A 24,809-nucleotide genomic window follows, 5' to 3' on the forward strand; every position below is an offset into this window, starting at 1 on the left:
GCTAGGGAATTGTTTCCTGTTCTTGAGGACTTCTAAAGTGATAAGGAAGGAAGAAGCTTCAGCTAGGAATTGAGAGAACCAGTTCTAGCTCTGCTCTGTCAGCAACTCTTGGTGACTTTGGTCAAGGCAAGTTCTTCTACGCCTCAGTTACCTCACTTATAAAATGACCCTAATAAACACCCACAATTTCCTCTTGCCTTATTACACTCACAGGGTAGCATACATTTCTGGACAGACTGCAAGGGCCCAGTATGTGCTTGTGAAATTCTCATAAGCCAGTCATGAATCCTTCCTATCCTTCAAGACCTTGTTCAAGTTTTACCTCTATATGGAAGCCCTCCACTTAACACAGGGATGGGCAAAGAGTAGGTGTTCTGTTAGCACAAGATTCAGAGTAATCCAATCTCATTACCTCCCTCTAGGTTTTTGATGCCACCAACACTACCAGAGAACGACGGTCACTGATCTTGCAGTTTGCAAAAGAACATGGTTACAAGGTATGGTAACACTCCAACTCTTATTTAGAGCCTATTTCTCCAGCACAAACCCCAAAGAAAGGCAAACCAGGGGACTCAGAGCAGCCAAATCTACAACCATAAGCTCAACGTTTTAATTTGGTTCTCTAACTTTCCAGGTTATAGTCAGAAGCAGCAAAGCAGAACAAGAAAGGAGGGGTGCCAATTAGGCAATGGAAGATGACTGCAGACAGGCTGGCTACGGGGAAAGAGTAGAGAGAGTCACTACAAAAAGCCTATATAAGACCTAAACCCAGTAAAGATATAAAACAACAATCTGGGGTCATTCAGTTTAGAGCCAATCTGCCTCATGAAACTCAGAAGCCTGAAAGTACCACTGTATGAGAACATTATGTTGTCAGAGATGCCCCTGGAGATGATTTAGAACCATTGAAAAGGAGTAAAGCTATGTTCAGCTCCTATCAAACATAATTTGCTGCTGGAAGTCTCTTTTCTGTTTCTTTTATAGGTGTTTTTCATTGAGTCCATTTGTAATGACCCTGGCGTAATTGCAGAAAACATCAGGGTAAGGACCACCAGTTACTTTTCCACTTTGCTCTGCCTTAGGCTTAGATCATGCCTAAGGCAGAGGCGAGATTATGCTTAAGGTAACTCCATGAGATTAAAGAAAGTATTCCTCCCTGATCTTCTCCTCCTAGTTTTCATAGGAAGCATTCCCTAACCATCCTGGCCTACAATGACTCTATTAATTTTAATGAAGCCAACATATATAGTGCCCTTTATATGCTCCAGACACCAGACTTGACTGTCATTAATTTTCACAACAAAACTGCATGTTAGAGATTATTTCCATGTTAGAGAGAGGAAACTGAGGTTCCAAAAGGATAAATGAATTGTCAAAGATTCATACAGACAGAAAGGGATAGAAGTGGGACTGGACCTCAGGCTTGACTGTCTGCCTCAAAAGCCTACATTTTTTATTCTACCCCAAAATTCATACCAGAACTACCACTGCTCTTAGATTCTAGGCATGTGGTCTAGAACTAGGTCATTTACCATGTTTTGTGTTCCCCACTTCATCAAATTACTGGAGCTCAAGAACAGAAGAGACCTTAAGGGTAATTTTCTTCTACCCTCCATCAGATACTTGAAGTCTTACCTAAATGTATATCTAGATTTTCTTTTTATACCTGCAATGATAAGGGGCCCATTGCTTTCAACGAATGCGGTCCAGTCGAGCTGGAATCTGCCTCCTTGTAATTTTTATTAATTGGTAATTTTTTGGGACATACAGCATGTTCATTTCCTCCCTTCCCTCTTCATCCTCCCATCTATCTATCTATCAATTCAACAGAAATTGACTATATACCTGGGCTTGGCCATTCTGGGCATTAGAGACATATATATGGATAGTGGAGAGTCCTTCCCTTGAGCATATATTCTAGTGAGGAAGACTGGCAAGTATATATACAGAACTCTGAGAACTGAGGTGATATGAGGGAACAGAAGAAGCTTTGGGAAGACAGTGCTGAGGGCCTAACTTTGCATGAGGGCAGAAATCAGGGAAGCCTTCCTAATGGAGGTAAAATTAAAACGAATAAGGATATATGCGATTGTTATTACAAAAGTGTTCTTCACACATGAATGACACTTCAGTTTCCAATGACCTTGAAGAACACATAGGAATTTGGTGGGTGAAGAATGGAAAATAAGGATATAAGCATATACTAAGTATGGCATCTCCGGAGAACTATAAGTAGCTTAAATTGGTTAAAGCCAAATGTGTGGAGGAATAGGGGAGCCATAGGAGATAAAGTTGAAGAAATAATTTGGGGCCCAATCATGACAAGCCATGAGCTGCCTGCTAAAATAATTCACACTTTTTTTCTAAAAATTATGACAAAATGTATAAGGGCTTTAAGCAGGAGAATACTTTGGCCAGATATTCATATTAGAAACACCCTTCTGGCTGCCAGTATGGTGGATACATTAGAAGTAAAAATATAGACAAAGTAATTGGGCACAAAGCTATAGTGAGCACAAGCAAGAATGAATGGATATTTAGAGGAGATGATAGAGTGGAGAGGATTTGGTACCTGCTAAGAGGTGAGGGATGATAGAAAGACATCTAGGATGACTCCCAGGTTCCATTTAGGAGCAGATGACGGGGTAGGTGATAGTGCCAGTACCTGAGATGAGGACTGTGGGAGGAGACAGTGGGTACTGGTGAATTAGGAGAGGCCAGTCTTTAGAAATCCAAAGACAGCACATCATAATCTCCCGGTAAACACTTGATACATGTAAGCCATAATGACCCCTGGACAAGATCTCTAGTTCCACTTCTTCAGCCATTTCTCACATCACAATTTCTGGTCCTCTTATAAATGTTCTTCTTTTATAATCAGTGTATGCTCTGCGACTGAGTATAATGTAACAGGCCTTCTTTGAGATTAGGAATGAGGAGTCACACAATCAGCTTCTTTTCAATTGGCCGATTTTTGTAAACTTAGGCAAGATGTGTTCTCCAGGTCTCAATTTCCTCATCTTTATAATGAGGCATCTTGTACTCAGTGGTCTCTAAGAACCTTCCAAAGAAAACCATCAGAGACTCTGTCTCCCAATGTCTCCCTTGATACCTCTGTTCTCCCTGATCCCAGCAAGTGAAACTTGGCAGCCCTGATTATGTAGACTGTGACCGTGAAAAGGTTCTGGAAGACTTTCTAAAGAGAATTGAGTGCTATGAGGTCAACTACCAACCCTTGGATGAGGAACTGGACAGGTAAGAGCCAGCACCCCAAAGTCAAAGTCTAGATCTTTTGCCCAGTTTTGATATCCTGTAGAACCTGGAGGGAATATCCTCCCTTTCTGAGCCTCAGCTTCTCTATCTGTAACATCAGGAAACTGAACTTGATGATTTTTCTTCAAGGATCCTTTCAGCTCTGATTCCTTGATGTGTAAGGTGTTCCTAAGATGATTAAAATAGTGTTTTCCTGAGCAATATGAACAGTTCAGGACCCCCTCCTGAACAGAACAAATGCCCCCCTCCCGTGGGTGTTGAGATTATTATTACAAAAGTGTTCTTCACACATGAATGACACCTCAGTTTCCAAACATGTTTACCTTCTTTCTTACATTTAATCCCTTAGGACTCCTGTAAAGGAGGCTGAGATAAGTCTTGTGATCATAAAATTTCAAGAAAAAGAAATTGAGTCTTAGAGAACTGAAATTACTTTCCCAAGCTCCCATCACAAGGGTTAGAGCTAGGATTCTAATTACATGTTCTGTCTCCTAGTCATGTCTCTTTTCACAACATTCCCATGTCTCATCAATCAACAAGTATTTGGACCCTTTGGGCTATGGTATATGTAGGGGGTATAAATAGGGGCAAAAGAGGTGGGTTCTATCCTCGGGTAGCTTCTATGGTGCTTTGACATATGAGTATACCCATTAAAAAAAAAAAAAAAACAAGAAATGCTCTGTCATAATACCAACTAAAGAGAGGAGAGAGCAGATGTGAGTTTTAGATGTAGAATGTTCCCAGAACCCTACTCTCTTTGAAAATGTCTTGTGATGAGAAGAGACCCCAAGTGAGAAGTATGAAGAGGCTTCAAATGGTCATCATGACTCTAAGAAATCTAAAGAGTGGCCTTGTCCAATTGAAGTATCGAGAGATCAGCACTGTTATTGCCCCACTCTTTAGATGGAGAAACTGAGACCCAGATCAAGTCAAAGGCTTACCTTGGGCTACACAATGAACGAATCAGTAGCACAATATCTGTTTGAACCCATATCCCAGTTGTGCAGGTTGTTCATTCATTGTACAGGCACCCTGGTCAAGGGTACACTCGCTTCTCTCACCAAGATGTGTGCTGAAGTAGGGCTGTGTGACCCTGAGGAAAGTACGACTTTTGAAAATTATCACAAAGGAATGACATGGGCTAACAGCAGCATATGGTGAAAGGAGCCTGAAGGCCGGAGTGGAGGGTGTAAGTGAAAGAATGGCATTGACAAAGCCCCAGCCGTGGGCCCAGACCCTGCGATTGCTAGGTTGCTGTTTGATGAATTAGTTTGGGCCAGAAGAAGACAAATCTAGAAGGTCAGCTTTATGTCATCATTTTTCTATCAACAGACATTTACAGTCTATGCATCAGGTCCCAGCCCTGAACATGGAATCAAAAGAGGAAAGGGCTGTCCCTGATTTGACAGAATGTCCGGTTAGTTGGAGATGACAATGAGTACACAGTTGGTCACAACTCTGGTGACAGTAAACCAAGTGGGCTGTAGGAACATGGGACCCAGTCCAACTTGGAGGAAGAAGATCTAAAAGAGCTTGATTACCCAATAAGCGGACTACACATAGGGTACCAGCAAGATAGGGGCTACCAAACTAAGAAAAAGAACTATCTTAAAAACATTTATTTATTTATTTATTTATTTTATTTTATTTTTGAGACAGAGTCCTGTTCTGTCACCCAGGCTGGGGTGCAGTTACATGATCTTGGCCCACTGCAACCTCTGCCTCCTGGGTTCAAGCAATTCTCCTGTCTCAGCCTCCTGAGTAGCTGGGATTACAGGTGCCCGCCACTGCACCCAGCTAATTTTTATATTTTTATTAGAGACAGGGTTTCACCATGTTGGCCAAGCTGGTCACTAACTCCTGACCTCAAATGATCTGCCTGCCTTGGCCTCCCAAAGTGCTGGGATTATAGGCATGAGCCACCACACCCAGCTGGCTTAAAGGCTTTTATAATATTGGATATTTCAAAAACAGCATCAAGGTAGTCAAAGTGGAAAAATATAAAACCAGAACTTGAAAGAATCTCCCCATATTCTATAGTTTATAATTTTTATTTTAAATAAAAATTTAAAACATTTTTTAAATTTTTAAAATAAAATTAAAAATTTGGATGGAGGTAGGCATTAGCTACTCTACTATTTTTGGTGTGGAATACCTCTAAATGACTTCACATGATCCTGGTCTCAAAAAAGGCTTCCTAAAGAGTGAATATGCTGGTTCTTGAGGTATGAATGCATAGCAGCTCAACTTTGGAAATCAGGCAAAGAGAATAGCACTTTGTAAGTGCCTAGTTAAATCTGAACAAGAGTAGAGAAATACAGAAAATATTCCGAGTGTAATAGCAAAGGTATGAAGACAAGAATGAAACAGAGAAGATATGGGTATGGGCATGGGACCATAAAGTGAGGCCAACCGGGCCCAGTGTGAGAAGGCAAAACCAGAAAATCAGACTAAGCTGAGGAATTTGGAAGCTCCTAGAGCCTCAACGGACCTAGTGTTAGGAACAGACAGTAGCCAGGCAACAAGTTTACATCAGATATTTTCTACCCCTAGGCTCTGAGGGTCCTAGAAGAAATTACTGGAGGGGGGAGTATTCTGGGGTTCTTCTTCCCGAGAAGGTGGCCTTGGGAAAATCACTTTCTCTATGCCTCAGTTTCTTCACCTTTAAAACAGAGGTGATAATCTCTGCTCTGTAGTAATATTATGAGGATTCATGCGCTTAAAAGTTCCCACTCCCTGCCAGATGCACAGAAAATGTTCAACAAATACAAGTGCCCTGTGGAAGCCATTGGGCACAGGTGGGCATGATGAGTGTGGTGCAGCCATAAAGGACTTCTCTAGGAAGATCTAGGGAAAGGCTTTCTGAAACCAAACCTGTTGGCAACCTTACCTGCCTCAGGTTAGTGCAGTGCAGCTCTTTCTATTCACTTGGTTTTGTTACCATGCAACCAGGGCTGCTGGTGTCACCCCATTGCCCCAGCCTTCCACTCCTCTTCCCAGGGATTTCTCCAAACTCTGTACAGGCCAACAACTAAACGAATTAATGCCTGATACAGCGTAGGCCTCAGAAGTCTTGCTCCATGTTTCTAGTCTTCTGATTAGTCAGTGCCTACACTCCACCCTCCAGCTTCTACACAAACAGGTGGTTGAACAGTTTGAATATCATTCAGTGTGTAGGTATTAGTTCATGACAAAGCACAGAATTGAGGATACAGTAAGGAACTTGGGACAAGGACCACAAGTTCCCCAATGATGTTGTGGACCACCTCTGTATCCCCATGCCCCACTATTTGGCACACCTTAGAGGGAGTGACTGTTTATGGAATGAATGTTGAGCACTGATCATGTGTTTCCAAGTATTTGTTCCTGACTGGCCAGAGAGCTCCCAAAGCACAGACACTGGGTCTCCATGCCAAGCACAATGCCTAGAACACAGGAGTATGTTTGGAGTATGTTTGTTGACTGCATAGCAAATAGGAAAATAACCCAGGCCAACCCCCCTTCTGAGTGAGGAGAGAGACACACATGCACAGACACACATATGCACACAGACACAATCTGGTAGTTGTGTGTTGAGTATAAAGGACAATATGTAGCAAAGGCTAAAAAAAGAGGGGGGGGGCGGGGTGAAGAGCTCAACTCAGGATCAGAAAGGGTAGGGGAGTGAACAAGTCAGGAGCTGCCAGTAAGACATTGGAGTTAGCCAGGGATACAAAGGATTACTGCTTCTCTCTGACTATGTTAGGGATGTGAACCCCAGAAGAGAGAACCCAGCTGCCTGTAATAGTATGAGTGAAAAGGCAGTTTGGCTCAAGCTGAGGCTGAAGGAAGGAGACAGGGGGAAATAGCATATAATGAGCTCCTTTGGGTGGCCAATAGCCAAGTCTCTAGGACAGGTACTGGGTACAGGGCAAGGCATGGCATCATATTAGGTGACAGCTGGGTTGTGGAAGAGGTTTGAAAGGGTGTGTGGTTCAGGGTTTCTTTCGGAGTCAACCCTACCACCATTAGCCCCTGAGCTTCCCTTGCTCCTGCTTGGGTCTGGCCCAGCCACCTGTCCTACATCAAGATCTTCGACGTGGGCACACGCTACATGGTGAACCGAGTGCAGGGTCACATCCAGAGCCGCACAGTCTACTACCTCATGAATATCCACGTCACACCTCGCTCCATCTACCTATGCCGGCATGGTGAGAGTGATCTCAACCTCAGAGGCCGCATCGGAGGTGACTCTGGTCTCTCAGTTCGTGGCAAGCAGGTAGGGTGGGCCACACACACCCAGATGGGTTGGCTGGGCTGTCCTAGGTGGGCTGGAGGTGTAGTGGTGGCCACATTCTGGGTCCTGAGGTGGGATGATCCAGGGATGGGGTAGAAGCAGATTCCATCACTCCTACTCTTCCATCCATCAGCTACTCAGTCTCTTCCCAGCCGCCAAATGGTTCCCTATGCCACCTGTTCTGCAGGTCTAAGAGCTTGGCCTTGGCACCCAAGGCCTGCCCAAAGCCAGCTGCTCCATGACAGTGACTCCCTTTGCCCTTCCTGACTGGTTCCATCATCTTTCTCACAACGTTGTGCCTTTGCTGGTGCAGCTCCCCCACCTACTCTACCCTCTTCTGTCTCCTCTGTCAGTGGGTGACCATCAGCGGCACAGACAGCTGCCCTGAGAGACCCATCCTTGAACCACTCTTCTCCCCAATTCTGCCTTCCCCACCTCACCCCAACACAGGTGTCACACTGGTAGCCCCTGTCCCCCCCCACCCATGACAGTGTCCTTCCTGCCCTCCCCACTCCCTTCCAAGGCCCAGCACTTGCTCCAGAAAGCCCTCCCCATCCTCTCCTCCCTCCCAGGCAGGTTGCCATGCCCTGGGCTCCAGCTCTCCCAGTTCTGGCCCATGTGTGGCTCTCCTGGCCTGAGTATCTTCTCCCCAGCCCAGCACAGTGACCTGCATGTTCTGGTTGCTGGCTAAATACAGGGATCCATTTCCACAGCATTTGGTCCTGCACCTGGGCTTGTTAGCACAGGTATTGTTCCTGCTGGCAGGACTGCTTGGGGATGGAACAGGTGGGAAATGAAGTGCAGGATGGACAATTGTTGTCATGATTGTCATTTATTGGACACCTATGCACAGTCACGGTGCCATCTGCTTCTGCATGTGTGGCTCATTTCATCTTCACCACAGGTCTGTGGGGTGGGCATTCCTACCACCAGTTTATGGATGAGGAAGCAGAGAGCAGCCCCAGGGCAGGTGGCCAGGATGAGACAGAGCCAGGGCTGAAAGCGGGGCCTACTGACCTGCCCTCAGCTCCCCCACTGGAGATGGGGGGGTGCCCCAGGCAAGGGACTACCCTGGATGGCCACGCCCTAGTGTCTCCCTTTCTGTTACCTCCAGACTGACAGCCCCCCCTCAAGGTAGACTCTAACCTGTGACTCCCTCATGTCCCACTCCTCAGAGCAGAGTCAGAGGCTGCTGGAGGTGTGACCCTGGCCCATTGCAGCCCCTGCAGCCAGGGCCATCTTGGGTGGAGCCAGCCTGGCCCTGCCCGCACAGCTCGGAGCCCAGTTGAACACATGGCTGTCTCCAGAGGGCATGCCTCCCTGCACACAAACCTGTGTGTGTGTGCATGCACACAGCTGATGCCACCTTCACGCTTCTCACAGAGCACCAGGCCCAGTTTACAAAGCACCTCCCTGTCGAGGTAGCTCTCACTTGTGCAGCACCCACTGTGTACCAGGCTGTGGTCTGGGTACTCCCCATCCACTATCTGAAGTGTGGCCCCTAGACAGCAGGCCAGGTGAGCCAGTGCTCTTTGGATATGAGGCCAGGGAGGGGCAGGGATGTGTCCGACAGCACAACGGACCATGTAAGGGTGCTGAGGGAGTTTAACCTACGGCTCCTACCTCCCTGTCAAGGGCTCCTTCCACCAGAGCATGCTGACTGCTGACTCATGTCCATAATGAAATGTATGTATGAAACACCTATATCCGCATATAAAAATGTGTGCCTGGACCTGTGCACCTATGCAGATGTTCCTAACACATGCCATCAGCGGTTAACAACACACCTATACTCAGAGGAAGAAATCACTGGCTCCTCTGGGCTCCCACAGCCCTTTATGGTTCCCCTCAGTGCTGCCAGTGTTTCCCTCACTGGACTGGCCATGTCTTGAGAACAAGAACACCCCAGCACCCAGCACAGGGCCATGAACACTCAATACATGTGTGAATGTCCTTAGAACCTGGGTACCAGGAGCCCTGCTTAAGCGATAATTGTTCACAGTGTCAAAAAGTAATGTCTCCCAAATCCCACAACCTCTACTTCCAGTCCATACTCTGGTACCCCCAACCCTAGAATTCTTTGCCCTTGTTGTCTAGAGTCTGCTTTCAGTGCCTACATGGGCCTATCCCAGAGTCTGTCCACCTGAGGTCAGGCCATATAACACGACCAAGGGGTTGCTGTTTGTGGAGCATGGGGATTAGTGGAGGTGGAAATGTGGACAGAACTCAGTCGTGTGACTTGGTTATCCACAAGCATATACTAAAGGCACATAGAAGTGCAGGATGGAGCCAGAAATGGAGAGATAGACTGTGCATGGAGTGCCTCCATTGGTACTCTTGTCCCAGGCTCCACAAATATTAGAGGTGGGCCTGTTTGAATTAATGAATAACCAAGTAGGGGCTTTGGTGAGCAATCATCAATGAGTGCGTGTGCACACGTGAACTCTCTCTCTCTCTCTCTCTCTCTCTCTCTCACTCTCACTCATGCTATTTTCTATTCCTTTGGCCTGCCATCACATGGGAAAGAGTATGGCTTTTTATAAATTTGGAACATTTAAACTCTTTGCTCTGCTTGTTCATCACCACTTAATTTGTGGCAGATCTGAGCTTGTTCTTATGGCCACCCTGCTCTCTCTCACCTCTCCTTTTCCCCTTCTCTCCTCCTCTGCATCCCCACGCACTAGTATGCCTATGCCCTGGCCAACTTCATTCAGTCCCAGGGCATCAGCTCCCTGAAGGTGTGGACCAGTCACATGAAGAGGACCATCCAGACAGCTGAGGCCCTGGGTGTCCCCTATGAGCAGTGGAAGGCCCTGAATGAGATTGATGCGGTGAGATGCATGGGGTGAATCTCCTGTGTGGAGGGGGTGACTTGAGTCTGGGATTATCCCCTGGGTTGCCTCTGCTCCAGCCCCTATGGGGAGCCTAATTAATTCAACAAACATTTTTGACAACTAGCCATGTGCCAGACGTTATTCTATGTCTTGGGGATCCAGTGAAGGCCAGAATAGACAAAGTCTCTGCCCTTATCCTAAAGACAGACAGTAAATAGGACATTACATCTCAGTGTGACAAAGGGCTATGAGAGGAGAAGTAGAAGGGATTATGGAGGATCAGAGGGTGAGGGTGCTCCTGACTCAACTTGGTGGTGGGGGATTTACAAGAAAAGCTTCCTGGAGGAAGCTAGAGGTGACATAAGAAGGAGGCGAAATGGTCTGGGGAGTGGGGAAATAAATTTAATTCAGAGACAGAAAATAGCTCATGTGAAGACCCAGAGATAAGAAGAGAGCATGGCAAGTTCAGGGAACTGAAGGAAAGAATAGCACAGAGGCTGGGACAGCAATAGTGAGATCTGGAGAAAAGGGAGATGAGGCTTGAAAGGAAGCCAGGCCACCAGGCTTTATAGTTCATGTTGAGGGATTCAAATGCTGCCCTAACAACAATGAGATGCCATTGATGGGGTCCACATCAAGTAGGAGTAGTCTGACTGTGATGCACATTTTTAAAGAAAGCCCACTCTGGGCATGTATGGAAACTTGGTGGGAAGAAGGCCAGAATGAACATGTAGACCAGTAAGAAGTTGACTGCATTAGTCTGGTAAGAGGTGGGGGCATGTTGGACCAGAGTAGTGGCATTGGAGATGGAATGAAGAAGGACTTTGGGAATGTTTCAAAGGTGGAATCAGGTCAGGTGCAGTGGCTCATGCCTGTAATCCCAGCACTTTGGGAGGCCTAGGTGGGAGGATCACTTGAGCCCTGGAGTTGGAGACCAGCCTGAGCAACATGGTAAAACCCCATCTCTACAAACAATTTGAAAATTGGCTGGGTGTGGTGGTGCATGCCTGTGACCTCAGCTACTCAGGTGGCTGAGATAGGAGGATTGTTTGAGCCTGGGAGGTTGAGGCTGCAGTGAGCTGTGATCATGCCACTGCACTCCAGCCTGAGTGACAAGCAAGGCCCTGTCTCAAAAAAAAAAAATTTAAGGTGCAATTAGCAGGGCTTGATGGTGCACTGGCTGTAAGGGATGCGGAAGAGGGAGACATGAAGGACCCAACCTTGGTGGTATAGCAATCTCTCTTCAGGGTCAGGTTCTTCCATGAGCTCTTTGAGAAAGGAGCTGTTTCCTCTCCATTGTTCACCTGCACTGTAGGTACAATGGCACTGGGCAGCAGCACACAGGTTATGATTGTTAGGCATCAACATAAAAGCTTCACCACTTGTGTAAATAACTTGCATTTGGGTAGGTTAACTTACTTGCCTGCTAGATATGCCTCTATAGAAACAGACATGTATGTGTGTGTACATTCATACATATGTGTATATACATATAGAGGTACAGAAATACACATAGTTAGGAAAGGGCTATACAGCATTGTTCTGTATACCACATACATTTGCTATAAAATATATGCAAGCAAATATGAAATTTCTTCATCATAAGTTTGGTGGCTTCTTCTTTCTGGTCCACATGTGGTGTAAACATTTATTGAATCCCTCCTTGTTTAAGGTTTTGGAGTGATGCTGGAGGTGGAAATTGATCTAATTCATTCCTGTCTTCACTGAATTTTCAGGCTAAATAGGGTAGACAGAGGAATAAACAGAGAAATAGAGAACAGCATGTGTGATACAGGCTCTGACAGGCAAGACTATGGGTACATAGAAGTTGGGGCAGGACACCTAACTCAGCCAAGATCTACCTGGAAGAAGTGATACATAGCTGAAGCCTCAGGTTTGAGTAACAGTGAACCAAATAGAAAGGATCAAGAATGACATTCCAGGCAGAGAGACAGGGATAGGGAACTTCATAAACAAAGAGGTTGATTGGATGTGTTGAAATGCTAAGGTTGTAGTAGTACAAATGGAGAGGGAAGAAAAAAGGAATCGATTTGAGAGAGATTTAGGAGGTGGAATCTCAGAAATTGGCTGTGAGGGGTGAGTGAGGAAGAAGCAAGAATTTAGGATGATGATAAAGCAAGAATTTAAGTTTCTGGTTTATTTTCCATGATTAATAAAATATAATACTTGATTCTAATGATTGGGTCTTTAAAATGTCCCTTGCATATTCTGTACTAATATATTTTACTTACATTTTTCCAGTATTCAAAACACTTCTATGAAGTAGTTCTAATTCTCCACATTTTGCAGACAAGGAAAGTAAAATTTGGAGAGGTTAAGCAATTTGACTCAATAATGAGTCAATGACCATTTCTATAAGCAACAGGCTCCTAGTACTCCTCAGAATAAAAAGTTGAAGCCAATCTGGAAGGACCTCATGTACCCAGTAGGGTGCACTTTCTTCCATGGGCAGTGTGGGTTGGAGAAGTTTCACACTGCAGAGATGTTTGTGGGTTGGGGTAGGGGTTCACTTCCTCACCCCTGATGGGGGCATGGTAGATGGGCCCAGTAGACAACAACCAGAGGCCGCTGGCCCCCTACAGGGAGATTTAATTGGAATCCACATACCCAAAAGGAAACCTTAGAAACCCAACATAACTTTCCACCACCAGCAGTAGTCACCTCACCTCTGGGAGTTTCTCAGTAGACTTGGAATCTCTCATAAGCACCTTAGGAACTCATTTTCTGAGCACTCAATTCCTTTTTTGAATGAGGAGAGTGTATCTCCCCCAAATCCACTCTGAAACCATTAGGAATTTATTAATTTTTCCTGTCTGAGATGTCTGTGGATGCCTGTTTATCTGCCAGAGTTCCCAAAGTAGAGGTCTTCAGACACAGGCACACAGATACTCTCACATATACACTAGAGACATAATGAAGGACATATACATTAACAGACACACATGCCACAGACACACTGAGACCTGCATGGAAAGACCACATGGACACATTCTCCAATGCTTAGACACCCTGTACACACATACACACACAAGCACACAACATATGCTGAGACAAATACACAAACACGAGGCATAAGTCCTTAAACATACCACAAGTACATATCATAAGCATGCTCCACACAGACTTGTAAACACAGCCACGAATTCTTATGCCCATATTTTTATAAAAATACATACTTATATGTATAATGTACACCTGCAGACCTATCTGTACAATCATAGAAAAACATCATACACTCAGCCTGAACACATCTATCCACACACACTCACTGTCACATCCACACAGCCGCACACCTTATACAAACACACACACACACATACACACTTATAGATAACAGGCACAGACCCAGAGCTGTGTTCACAGAGACCCAGGTGCTCATGTGCTACTGTTCCACAGTCATCGAAGAATTATGGCAAAGACTCTGTGGAATTTCATCTTGTGAATACTTTTGCCCCCAAATACTTTTTCTCAGGGTGTCTGTGAGGAGATGACCTATGAAGAAATCCAGGAACATTACCCTGAAGAATTTGCACTGCGAGACCAAGATAAATATCGCTACCGCTATCCCAAGGGAGAGGTAAGGCTTGGGGGGTGGCCTAATGCCTAGGACTACTCCCCAGTGTCTTCATTGCAACTGCCAGGATTCCACAGTTGTCTAGACAGCTTTAGAAACAGAGTAAGCATATCTTGCAGCAGCTGCCATCCCACAAGGCACATGATTATCTGGCCCTTGGTTGTTTTAGATTCTTGGCTATAGGCAACAGATCCATCCCTTTCTTTTAAAAGCTACATAATTTTCTTGCTTATTGTCTTTCTACTTCAGAAGTGCTCACTTTATCCTGGACCTTGTCTCTGGTATCCCTTCATGAAGACACTTTAAATAGTTCAACATACTCTGATTTCCTGATATTTTGTTGCCAAGTTGCCTAAAGCTCCAGCCTCTCTGGCAGTTGGCATTGTCCCAAGGGACAATGGCTAATAATTTAATCAACTTCTTTGCCACTACATGAACCAGACCATCAGTTCCCTATCCCCATATGAGATGAATGCTCATTGCATTTGATCAAGCCTCCACTTAGCCAGTTCCACATTTTAGAGCATTTATTAGTCACACTTTAATATAAATTGCTGGGAAAAGTTATTACAAAAGAAGGACATCTGGGAAGATAAAACAACAGATATTCTATTCAGTTATACAACACTTTCACATTTTTTCTCTTCACCCTCAGAGATGACATTATAAAATTCATCTTAATTTGCCCTCATTTTCATTTAGGTATTTAGAGGCTGTGTTATTAGAGGTATACAATATTAAAGCAATTATATTTTCTCAATGAATTGGACATTTTATCATTACATAGGACCAAACCTCTTTCTTCCCGATAATCCTTTTTGCCTAAAAACGTATTTTATCTGACATTAATATAGCTGTACAAGATTCAGTGACTTCTGGTGACTGCTTACCTAGTTCACTTTTAGCTATTCATTTACTTTCAACTTCCCTGTGTATCTTTGTTTTGTGCCTCTTATAAACAGCTTACAGTTGGGTTTCGTTGTTTTTAATCCAACTGAAAATATATGTCTTTTGAATGGTAAGTTTGGTATATTCACTTTTATTGTAATTACTAACTTTTTTAGTTTATTACTATTATCTTGTCTTGAGTTCTCTGCTTAGTTTTTTCTCTTTTCCTGCCCTCTTTAGGATTGATAACGTTTTTATATCCATATTTAAGTTATATAATTTGTTTCCATTCATTTAGAGATTCCCCTTAACATTTAAAACATTTTTCATCGTGATTCTTTCAATTTTTAGTCGATATCTCAATAAGGATGTAAGGTCAAAATGTATTTCAAAATCACTCATAATAATTCTTTGCTGAGTGCTATTATGCAACCAACTCGAATCCTTAACATTTTAATATTCATTATTAACAAAATCTAAAATCAATATCTCCACCCTCTACCTACACAACAGAAGAACTTTAAAACTCTGGCCACTGTGTCTCCTAATTTACATGTTGCTTGTATTTTAGGTCAAACTTGGTCTTAACCCCCAAGTGAATTATTACTGTTGTTGTTATTATTGTATGCAGTCAATGTTTATTTAGATTTAACCACATGTTTACCAGTTCCTCTGATCATTCTTGCCCCTTGCACCTCAAATCTTCCCTCTGAGTTCATTTTCCATCTTTCTTTTTTATTTTTATTTTTATTTATTTATTCATTTATTTTATTTTATTTTATTTTTGAGATGGAGTCTTGCACTTTCTTTTTTTGGTAATTTTTCTAATTTATTAGTTAATATCCCTCCCATTTAAAAATTTAATTTAATTTACTTAAAAAAATTGACACATAACAATCCTACATGTTTATGGAGGTACATAGTGATGTTTTGATACATATAGTGTATAGTAATCACATCAGGGTAATTAGCATATCCATGATCTCAAACATTTATCATTTCTTTGTGTTGGGAACATTCAATATCCTTCTTCTAACTATTTGAAACTTATAATATAAACTATAGTCACCCTACAGTGCTATAGAACACCATATTATATTCTTCCTGTCTAGTTCTAATTGTATACCCTTTAACAAATCTCTTCTCCCCCCAACCCTTACCCATCTCAGCCTCCAGTATCCTCTGGTCTACTTTTTACCTCTATGAGATCAACTTTTTTTTAGCTTCCATATATGAATGAGAATATGTGGTGTTTAACTTCCTGTTCCTGTCTTATTTCACTTAACATAATGTCTTCCAGTTCCATTCGTGGTGCTGAGAACGACAGGATTTCATTTCTCTTTTATGGCTCAGTAACATTCCATTGAGTGTATATACCAAATTTGCTTTATCTAGTCATCTGTTGTTGGACACCTAAGGTTGATTCCATGTCTTGGCTATTATAAATAGTGCAATAAACATGGGAGTGCAGATGTCTCTTTGATATAATAATTTCCTTTTTTTATTATACTTTAAGTTCTAGGGTACATGTGCACAACATGCAGGTTTGTTACATATGTATACATGTGCCATGTTGGTGTGCTGCATCCATTAACTTGTCATTTACATTAGGTATATCTCCTAATGCTATCCCTCCCCCTTCCCCCATCCCCACAATAGGACCCAGTGTGTGATGTTCCCCTTCCTGTGTCCAAGTGATCTCATTATTCAATTCCCACCTATGAGTGAGAACATGCGGTATTTGGTTTTCTGTTCTTGCGATGGTTTGCTGAGAATGATGGTTTCCAGCTGCATCCATGTCCCTACAAAGGACACAAACTCATCCTTTTTTATGGCTGCATAGTATTCCATGATGTATATGTGCCACATTTTCTTAATCCAGTCTGTCACTGATGGACATTTGGGTTGATTCCAAGTCTTTGCTATTGTGAATAGTGCCACAATAAACATACGTGTGCATGTGTCTTTATAGCAGCATGACTATATTTATTTTATTTTATATATATTTTTTGAGATGAGAGTCTTGCACTTTCGCCCAGGCTGGAGTGCAGTGGCGCGATCTCGGCTCGCTGCAAGCTCCGCCTCCCAGGTTCACGCCATTCTCCTGCCTCTGCCTTCCAAGTAGCTGCGACTACAGGCACCTGCCACCACACCCAGCTAATTTTTTTGTATTTTTAGTAGAGACGGAGTATCACTGTGTTAGCCAGGATGTTCTCGATCTCCTGACCTCATGATCCACCCACCTCAGCCTCCCAAAGTGCTAGGATTACAGGTGTGAGCCACTGTGCTCGGCCTTCCATCTTTCTTTAGAAGCTTTTTTAGTGAGTAAACACACCCTTCTTTTTGTTTAAAAATGTCTTGGTAGGAGGGGGTCCTCAATCCTAGTGATGCTTGGCTGGGTAAAAACTCTAGGTTGACAGTTGTTTTCTCTCAGCACTTTGAAAGTATTACCCTCACTGTCTTCTGGCTTCTACTGTGGCTAGGAAATCTGCTGTCAGTCTAGTTTTCTTTTCTCTCTGGCTACTTTTAAGGTTTTTGTATCATTGTTGCTTTAAAGTTTCCTTCTAATATGTCTAGATGTTAATTTCTTTTCATTTATTAATATATTGCTTGGGATTAGTGAGACTTCCTGAATCTGAGGCTTGGGATTTTTCATCAAGTCTGGAAAACTCTCAGACATTTTATCTTTAAAAATTCATCTCTCACATTCTATTATCTTCCTCTGGAAATACAATTGGATGTATGTTACTTTACTCCTGCCTCTATTCTTCATGTCTCCCAACTTTTCCTTCCTATTTTCTATCTCTTTGTATCTTTTGCTGCATCCTGAGTAATTTCTTCAGCTTTATCTTCCAGTCACTATTTCTTAAGTAGTATCTAATATGCTCCTTACCCCATCCACTGAGTTTTCAATTTTAATGACTATTTTTTTATTTCTGCAATTCTATTTAGTTCTTTTTCAAATCTACATCGCATTTTTGATGGCATCTTGTTTCTTCCTTACATTTTTTATTCCACTTTTTATTTCTTTAAAAGTTTCGAACATATTTATTTTATATTGTGACATCCCTTATCTTAAGTTTTTAGGGTTCTCTTCTTGTTTCTGCTTATTCTCACTCATGGTAGCTTATTTCCTTGTGTGTTATATGAGCTCCAGCTTGGCAAGAATTTATCTATGGGAATCTCACACAGCCTGAGTTGAGAGAATCCAGACAGATTTCCGTTTGCTTCTTCTAAGCAGTCCTGGGAGCTAACGACTTGGGATCACTTTTTATTAAACTCTCAGCATAATATTATTCAAATCACATGGGTAGTGTAGCTCTGAATCACCAGCTCACCTGAGGGAAGTCTGGTGGTTATAAAGTCTTACAGGAGGATTTTCACTTGTTTCCTCGGAGAGCCAAGGAGAGACAGACACATTTTCTTGTTGTTTCTTTTTGCTTGTTAAGAAACTTTTTCTAGTTTGCACTTTTGCTGAGAGTGTAAAGATTTGGCCTTTGAGGGTCTCAGATTTATGTGAGAGTATCAGTCTCAACTCCCCACCTTGTGCACACCCAAGGCCTTATCTTCTACTTCTATAAGGTTTTTAAAACTCAAAACTCTTATTTACTATGACTGGCAAATGCCCCCAGGGCAGCTGTGGCTTCTACATCCACATCACTTTTTTTTCAGTTTTTCTTCATTTTGGGGCCCTATATTTATAAAATTTTCTTTATTTTTGTGACAGGTCAGCAGTGCACTTAAGAAGACAATTTGCAGTGGGGAGTTTTATTGTTGTTATTGTTATTTAGTCCACTGTATTGATACACTTATTTAGTCCACCATATTGATAGCCCCCATTTAGCAGATAGTGAAACTAAGACCCTAAGAAGGAAGTGAGTTGCCTAAGGTCATGCTGCCGGGTCAACAATTGAACTGGCAATGGAACCAAATGTTCTTGATTCCTAGTTTAGAGTTCTTCCCCTCTGGGCAAATGTGCCTCATCTCCCTTTCTCACTTGAGTATCTCTCTTACGTTTAGTCCTATGAGGATCTGGTTCAGCGTCTGGAGCCAGTGATAATGGAGCTAGAACGACAGGAGAATGTACTGGTGATCTGCCACCAGGCCGTCATGCGGTGCCTCCTGGCCTATTTCCTGGATAAAAGTTCAGGTACTACCCTTCTGTCTGTTTTGGGGACGTTTGATGGTATTTGAGACACTGACACCAGCAATTAGATATCTATATCTTAGTAGTTAAGAGAAGAGTATTTAGAACAAGGATGCCTAGGTTCAGATTCTTTCTCTTTCACATACTAGCTGTACTGCCTTTCACAAATTACTTTAACCTCTCTGGCCTCAGTGTCCTCATGTGTAAAATGGAGAGAATAACAATGAATTTTAAGTAACACAAGTAAAAAATTTAGAACAGATCATGACACACTGTATGGGCTATATGTTAACTGCTATTATCAGTATAGTATTGTTCTTAGCTAACATTTTCAAAGCCAACGTTAACAGTCTGCCTCAATCTGGAAAAGATGAGCTAGTATTTCTCTGAAGCATGCTACCATCAGGTGATAGTGGGGCGTTTCATAGCTTCATGATCCTGATTACAAGTTTCTGTCCTTGCTATAGGGGTAATTTCCCCAAGATAGTGATGTTTTCATTTTAAATTGTTTTTCAAATGATAGTTTATTTTAAAAAAATATCTAGGCATTGCATTTATACAGTATTTACACACTGACTACATAGGCTGAACTGCAAACTGGGGCAGCTGGCCTGGCAAAAAAAAAACTGTTATATCACTTTCAGGCATGAGATTCCATTTCCAATGTGGATGCTGAAATGTTAGCATTTCCAGGATATTTTTAAGGTGTCTCAGAACAATGCAAAATTATATTCAATGTCTACAATGTTTTACAGTCTTGGATCTTTTCTACAATGCTGGTTTGAAAATAAAGAACACTGTAATATGGAGTCATCCAGAATTGGAACCCAGGGCACTTGAGAACTTGACATTAAATAAGGAATTTCCTCTGCCCAGTCCTCAGTTTCCTCACTGGAAATAGGTGATAGGATGTGCGGTGCGGGTCCTTGCACTGGTAGATTTCTCTGCGTTCACATCTCTACCTTTTGAGGCAATGTTTTGAGACCATGAGGCAGGTGCTGTAACTCCCATTGTCCAGATGAGGAAATGGAGACCCAGAGAGGTGAAGTGACTGGCACAAGGTCATGGGGCTCAGAGTGTCAGGGATAGACATTGATCCCAGGTACATGCCAGAGGACTTCCCCTTTCAGATATGTGTGGAGTGCTTTTTACACACAGGCTACCTGTCCTGGGAGCCAGACAGGGCAGCACTGGACAGATGTTCTCACCACCCCCCCCAACCCCATTACTCAGGTGAATGCTGGAACAAGGCCCAGAGAGATTATGTGACTGAGAATACAGACCCACAGAACCTCAGGGCTTGGGCACCCTCAGAGTACATCTAGTCCAATCCTGTCCTGTGAAATGGGAACACTGAGGACCAGAGAGAGCAGAGGCTGGGCCAAGGTCACTAGTGGAGGCAGTGGCAGAGCTGGGTCAGAGATCTCAGGCAAGTCACTTCCCTTCTCTGAGTCTGTTTCCTAAAGTGTACAAGGAGGGTATACAGTAGTACCTCAGTCTATCTTTAAGGGTGTCATGAGGTAGTGGGCAAAACACCCTTGGCCCAGGGCCTGATGATGACAAAAACAAGGAGGAGCAGCCCAGGAAGGAATGGATGGATGCCCAGGAAGAAAAACAGCCAATCTAATGTCTCAGGAGGCTGGGAGGGCAGTGGCAGGCCTCAGAAACCTAGGGTGGAACCTGCTGTTCGGGGAAGCCATGAGGGGTGGTGATCCTGCAAAATGAAGGGAAATGGGGAGTGTTATGTGCAGGTGGGCAGGAAAGTGGGTATCAGGACAGATTGCCTAGCAGGTGGGTGTATCACCCCCAGAACACTGTGAGCCCCTGGATGGCCGGGGCAGTTGACAGCAGGGGCCAGTGCATGAATTCTGGTGTCACAGGGTCCCAGGTTCAAGTCCTTGCTCTGCTGTTTCCTGGCTGTGTGACTTGCAGAGAGCATTTTCCCTCTCAGAGCCTCAGCTGGCTGAGACCATGAAATGGGCTTACTGCCCCCACCTCTCGGGCTTGCCCGAGAAATGGAATCATAGGCCCAGACAAGAAATTGCACATGAATATTCAGAACAACTTTATGCATAATGTCAATAACTGGATACAAGTGATGGACAAATGCTCGTCCATCGCCAGGCCTGGGGCAGGAGTGATCAGAGGGAGCAGGCCAGGCTGGGAGAAGGCTGTGGGTGCTGTCCACTGCCACAGCAGGGCCTCAGAAAACACTTGCTGACGTGAACTGTGGGCCTTTGTAGTGTGGGGTCTGTGGAAGGCCCCAGCCTTGGGGCGGGAGAGAAGCCTGCCTGGGTCTCCTGTTGGCCCTGTGAGTGAGGTGGTAGCCGTCTCCAGGGTGGCCGGCCTGACCCTCCTGCAGGACACGCAGTCCAGTCCGCCACCATTTTCCAGGGCATTCCTGCCTCCCTGCTCTCCTCCTCTCTTCCCAGCTGCTCTGAACACTGCCCCTGCAGGGTTGGGGGGAGTGGGCCCCTGGTGAGGCCCCACCACGGCAAGGGGACATGGAACGGGGAGCATCCAGCAAGCCTGGGGGCCTGGGGAGGCTGTGTCCTGGCCAGCACCCTGCCTCTGAGGGCTGCTTCCTGTTCCTTTCTAGATGAGCTTCCATATCTCAAGTGCCCTCTGCACACAGTGCTCAAACTCACTCCTGTGGCTTATGGTAAGTACTCCCACCCTGATTCAAGGACAGGCATTTAGAGGCTATGAGCATGGCCCTAGTGCCTACCATTTGCCTACCATTTGCCCAGAAGAGTCCTGCAGGAGGTTTCCTGGGTGGGTGTCCTGCAGGAGGTTCCCTGGGTGGGTGGTGGGGTGGGACTGATGGTAGTAGGATAACAGGGAAAGAGTAGGATGGCTTCTAAATCTGAGGATGGCGCTGACTTTCTGTGTCTCTGCCAGAGCGCCCAGCACAGAGCACCAAACTGTGGAAGGGGGATTCCCCAAAGGGACCAGAGGAAAATTGTAGGTTAGGGCCATATTGGAGAAAGAGCACAAAGACCAGCCTGGGCAATTTAGGCTCTTTCTTGATACATTAGCTATGAAAGGTTCATGAACAGGGGAGGGACAGAATCAAATCTATTCTGGGGTGCGAATAGGGCAGATGACCTACTGAAGCCTGGAGTAAGGTACAGTCCACAGGGATGAAGCTAAGGGAGCTTCCACAGGCATTAGGCCCCTCTGTCAGCCCCAAGCCCCAATGATGCACTCTCCTCCGTCTTCAGGTTCCCTAGAACTCCCTCGTGACCTTCCATACTCCCAGTGTTGCCACAACCACACTGTCCTCCAGATAAACTTTGCCTTGCACTGATCGCCCAAGGCAGTGGCCCCAGGACTCTTCCACCTCTTCACCACCTAACACAGCTTGGAGGATCCGCAGAGCTACATCAATATTACATAAATGAGACTGATGTCCTGCAGACCTCGAGAGCTGTGGGCTGCCAGAGTTCATCTCTTATCTCCATCCCCATTTACAAATGAGCAACTGAAGCTCAGAGAACTAAGACTGTTAGGGGCAGAGGTGACAGGATGCCCTGTTGACTGCCTCTTAGGCCTGGTGTCTTCCCCACACATCACACAGCTGTCTAAATTCTCTGTACAGGCGAGTCATGATCTGTACACAGTATGAAGCTGGGGGTGTGGCTGGTGATGCGGGGGAGGTGATACCTCAGGGAAGACCTATGCCTACCTTGGGGGCTTATGGACAGATGGATTGTTCTTTTCCAAGGCTGCAAAGTGGAGTCCATCTACCTGAATGTGGAAGCCGTGAACACACACCGGGAGAAGCCTGAGGTAGGTGGGGGACTCCATGGCCCAAGCTGGCTGTGGACACAGCACATGGTGAAAGCAACTTATCCACAGAAAGGATGCCCCAACCCCACGAAGCCTGTGTGTTTTGCACCAACAGAGGGAGCAACCAGCACCCAGAAATGTGGAAACCACAGCCCAGACTCAAGGCACCATGGAGATGCAGGGCTGGGGCAATTCCTGCCAAAAAGGCCTCAGGCTGAGATTCCCCCAGGCCTACCTAAGGGTCAGGATCCGAGCCTGGCTGAAAGAGGGGAGCCTGGCAATGAGGACAAGAGGCAGGGGGGAGGTTGGGGCCCTGCACTGCTGTCTACTTCCTATTGATCCTGCGCTCTCTCCTCAGAATGTGGACATCACCCGGGAACCTGAGGAAGCCCTGGATACTGTCCCTGCCCACTACTGAGCTCTTTCCAAGAAAGTGTCTTCATCGCCTTCCACCTTTAGGAAATGCTATCCTTGCTCTTCTCCTACTCTGCCTTGGCCTCACTGAGGTACTCCACTGCCAGTGAAGAAGAACTCCCAAACAAGCCTCACTTACTGGCCACAACTAAGGAGCTATCTAGCTCTGGGTGAAACTTTCTTTCTTAATTCCTATTGTCTGACGAATAAAGACTTACTGCCTACAAGAGGAGAGGAGGAGGTCATGGCGAGGCTTATCCAATTTTTCTCAAGGTACTGATCCTAATCCTGACCCAGCTCTGCTGCTATGGGGGCATGGAACAGGTAAGGACTTCCTGGAGGGAAAAGTTCTACAGTAGCATCTCCAAAGATGGGGGAGAAGATAGATGCCTGTGAGTTCCTGTGGGCCTTGTTCCAGCAAGGTGGCTGTGGGCATGACACTTTCATCCTTACACTCAGAGAAGAATCTGGCACTTGAGCCAAGTGCTCCTTTCTTCTCCAACTCTTGCTGCCATCCTGAGTGATTTCACTGTTTATGTGAATGATCCAACCAATACTCTGGCCTCACAGTCCCCTGACCCTCTCAACTCATCTTCTCTCCTTCAACTACCTACTCCATGGATTTTGGTATCATCTCCCTGGTCTGATTTTTTAAATGCAAGCATCCAACTGTCTGACCACTGCCCACCCACTACCCCAGTCCTTACAACTCTATATCATCCACTGAATCCCTAACAGTATGCCTCTATACAGTAGGCATATATGTAGTATTTCCTTTTTTTTTTTTTTTTTTTTGAGACAGGGTCTCACTCTGTCACCCAGGCTGAAGTGCAGCCGTGCAATCTCAGCTCACTGCAGCCCCGAACTCCTGGGCTTATGCGATCCTCCCACCCCAGCCTCTGTCACAAGTAGCTGGGACCACAAGTGCACAGCACCATGCCCAGCTAATTTTCAATTATTTTGTAGAGACGAGGTCTCACTATGTTATCCAAGCTGGTCTTGAACTCCTGGGCTCAAGTGATCCTCCCATCTTGGCCTCTCCCAAAGTGCTGGGATTACAGACATGAGCCACTGTGCCCAGCCCTGTAGTATTTTTTGAATGAACAATATTTGTTGCTGTACAGCATCAAGAGCAGAGTCCTTTGAATGCTCTATTGTCCCCCAATCTATCCTTAGTGTTCTCTCCCTAACTATGTTGGATACTATGGGCCATCTCTTCAGCCACTCTCCATGCAGCTACCATAAGCCAGGTACCAGTGACCCAGTGGTAAAGAGACAGACTCATACACTTGCTGCCTTTGTTCCCTTGTTCTTCCATCACAACCACCCAGCAAGACCTAAACCCTGTATAATCCACCTCTCCATTTTTTGTTGTTGTTGTCTACTACAGAAGTTGCCGATCCCTGCTTGAAGCAGATCTATATTTATCTGCATCTACAGCCACCCTTAAGTCTGTTCAAAGTCAGGGTCGTCTTCTCTGGTACCCTATTCCATCCCACCTTCTCAAGGATGGGCTACTTCAGTCAATTTCTGACTCTTCCATATTGATCTCCTGTCCCTATTAGCTTTTGCCCCACAGTCTATACAATA

General features: G+C 44.7%; 1 protein-coding gene across 4 annotated transcripts in view; it reads left to right on the top strand.

Annotated features, from left to right (window-relative positions):
* The window catches only part of PFKFB1 (6-phosphofructo-2-kinase/fructose-2,6-biphosphatase 1), a 59,071-nt gene extending 35,063 nt beyond the window's left edge, over positions 1-24,008 (top strand). For 3 of the 4 annotated variants that reach the window (XM_033201761.1, XM_033201760.1, XM_033201758.1), the window contains exons 5-14: positions 423-497; positions 985-1,041; positions 3,134-3,255; positions 7,324-7,531; positions 10,234-10,380; positions 13,877-13,981; positions 18,887-19,016; positions 21,613-21,675; positions 22,741-22,805; positions 23,164-24,008. In XM_033201761.1, the coding sequence (XP_033057652.1) occupies positions 423-497; positions 985-1,041; positions 3,134-3,255; positions 7,324-7,531; positions 10,234-10,380; positions 13,877-13,981; positions 18,887-19,016; positions 21,613-21,675; positions 22,741-22,805; positions 23,164-23,223 (1,032 nt within the window). In that variant the 3' untranslated portion in view covers positions 23,224-24,008. The remainder of the gene's footprint in view (positions 1-422; positions 498-984; positions 1,042-3,133; positions 3,256-7,323; positions 7,532-10,233; positions 10,381-13,876; positions 13,982-18,886; positions 19,017-21,612; positions 21,676-22,740; positions 22,806-23,163) is intronic. The other variant, XM_033201759.1, reaches the window with a different exon arrangement.
* Positions 24,009-24,809: the final 801 nt, after the last annotated feature.

This window comes from Trachypithecus francoisi, unplaced genomic scaffold (genome assembly GCF_009764315.1).
Source record: "Trachypithecus francoisi isolate TF-2019V2 unplaced genomic scaffold, Tfra_2.0 Lachesis_group6, whole genome shotgun sequence".
NCBI classification, from domain to species: domain Eukaryota; kingdom Metazoa; phylum Chordata; class Mammalia; order Primates; family Cercopithecidae; genus Trachypithecus; species Trachypithecus francoisi.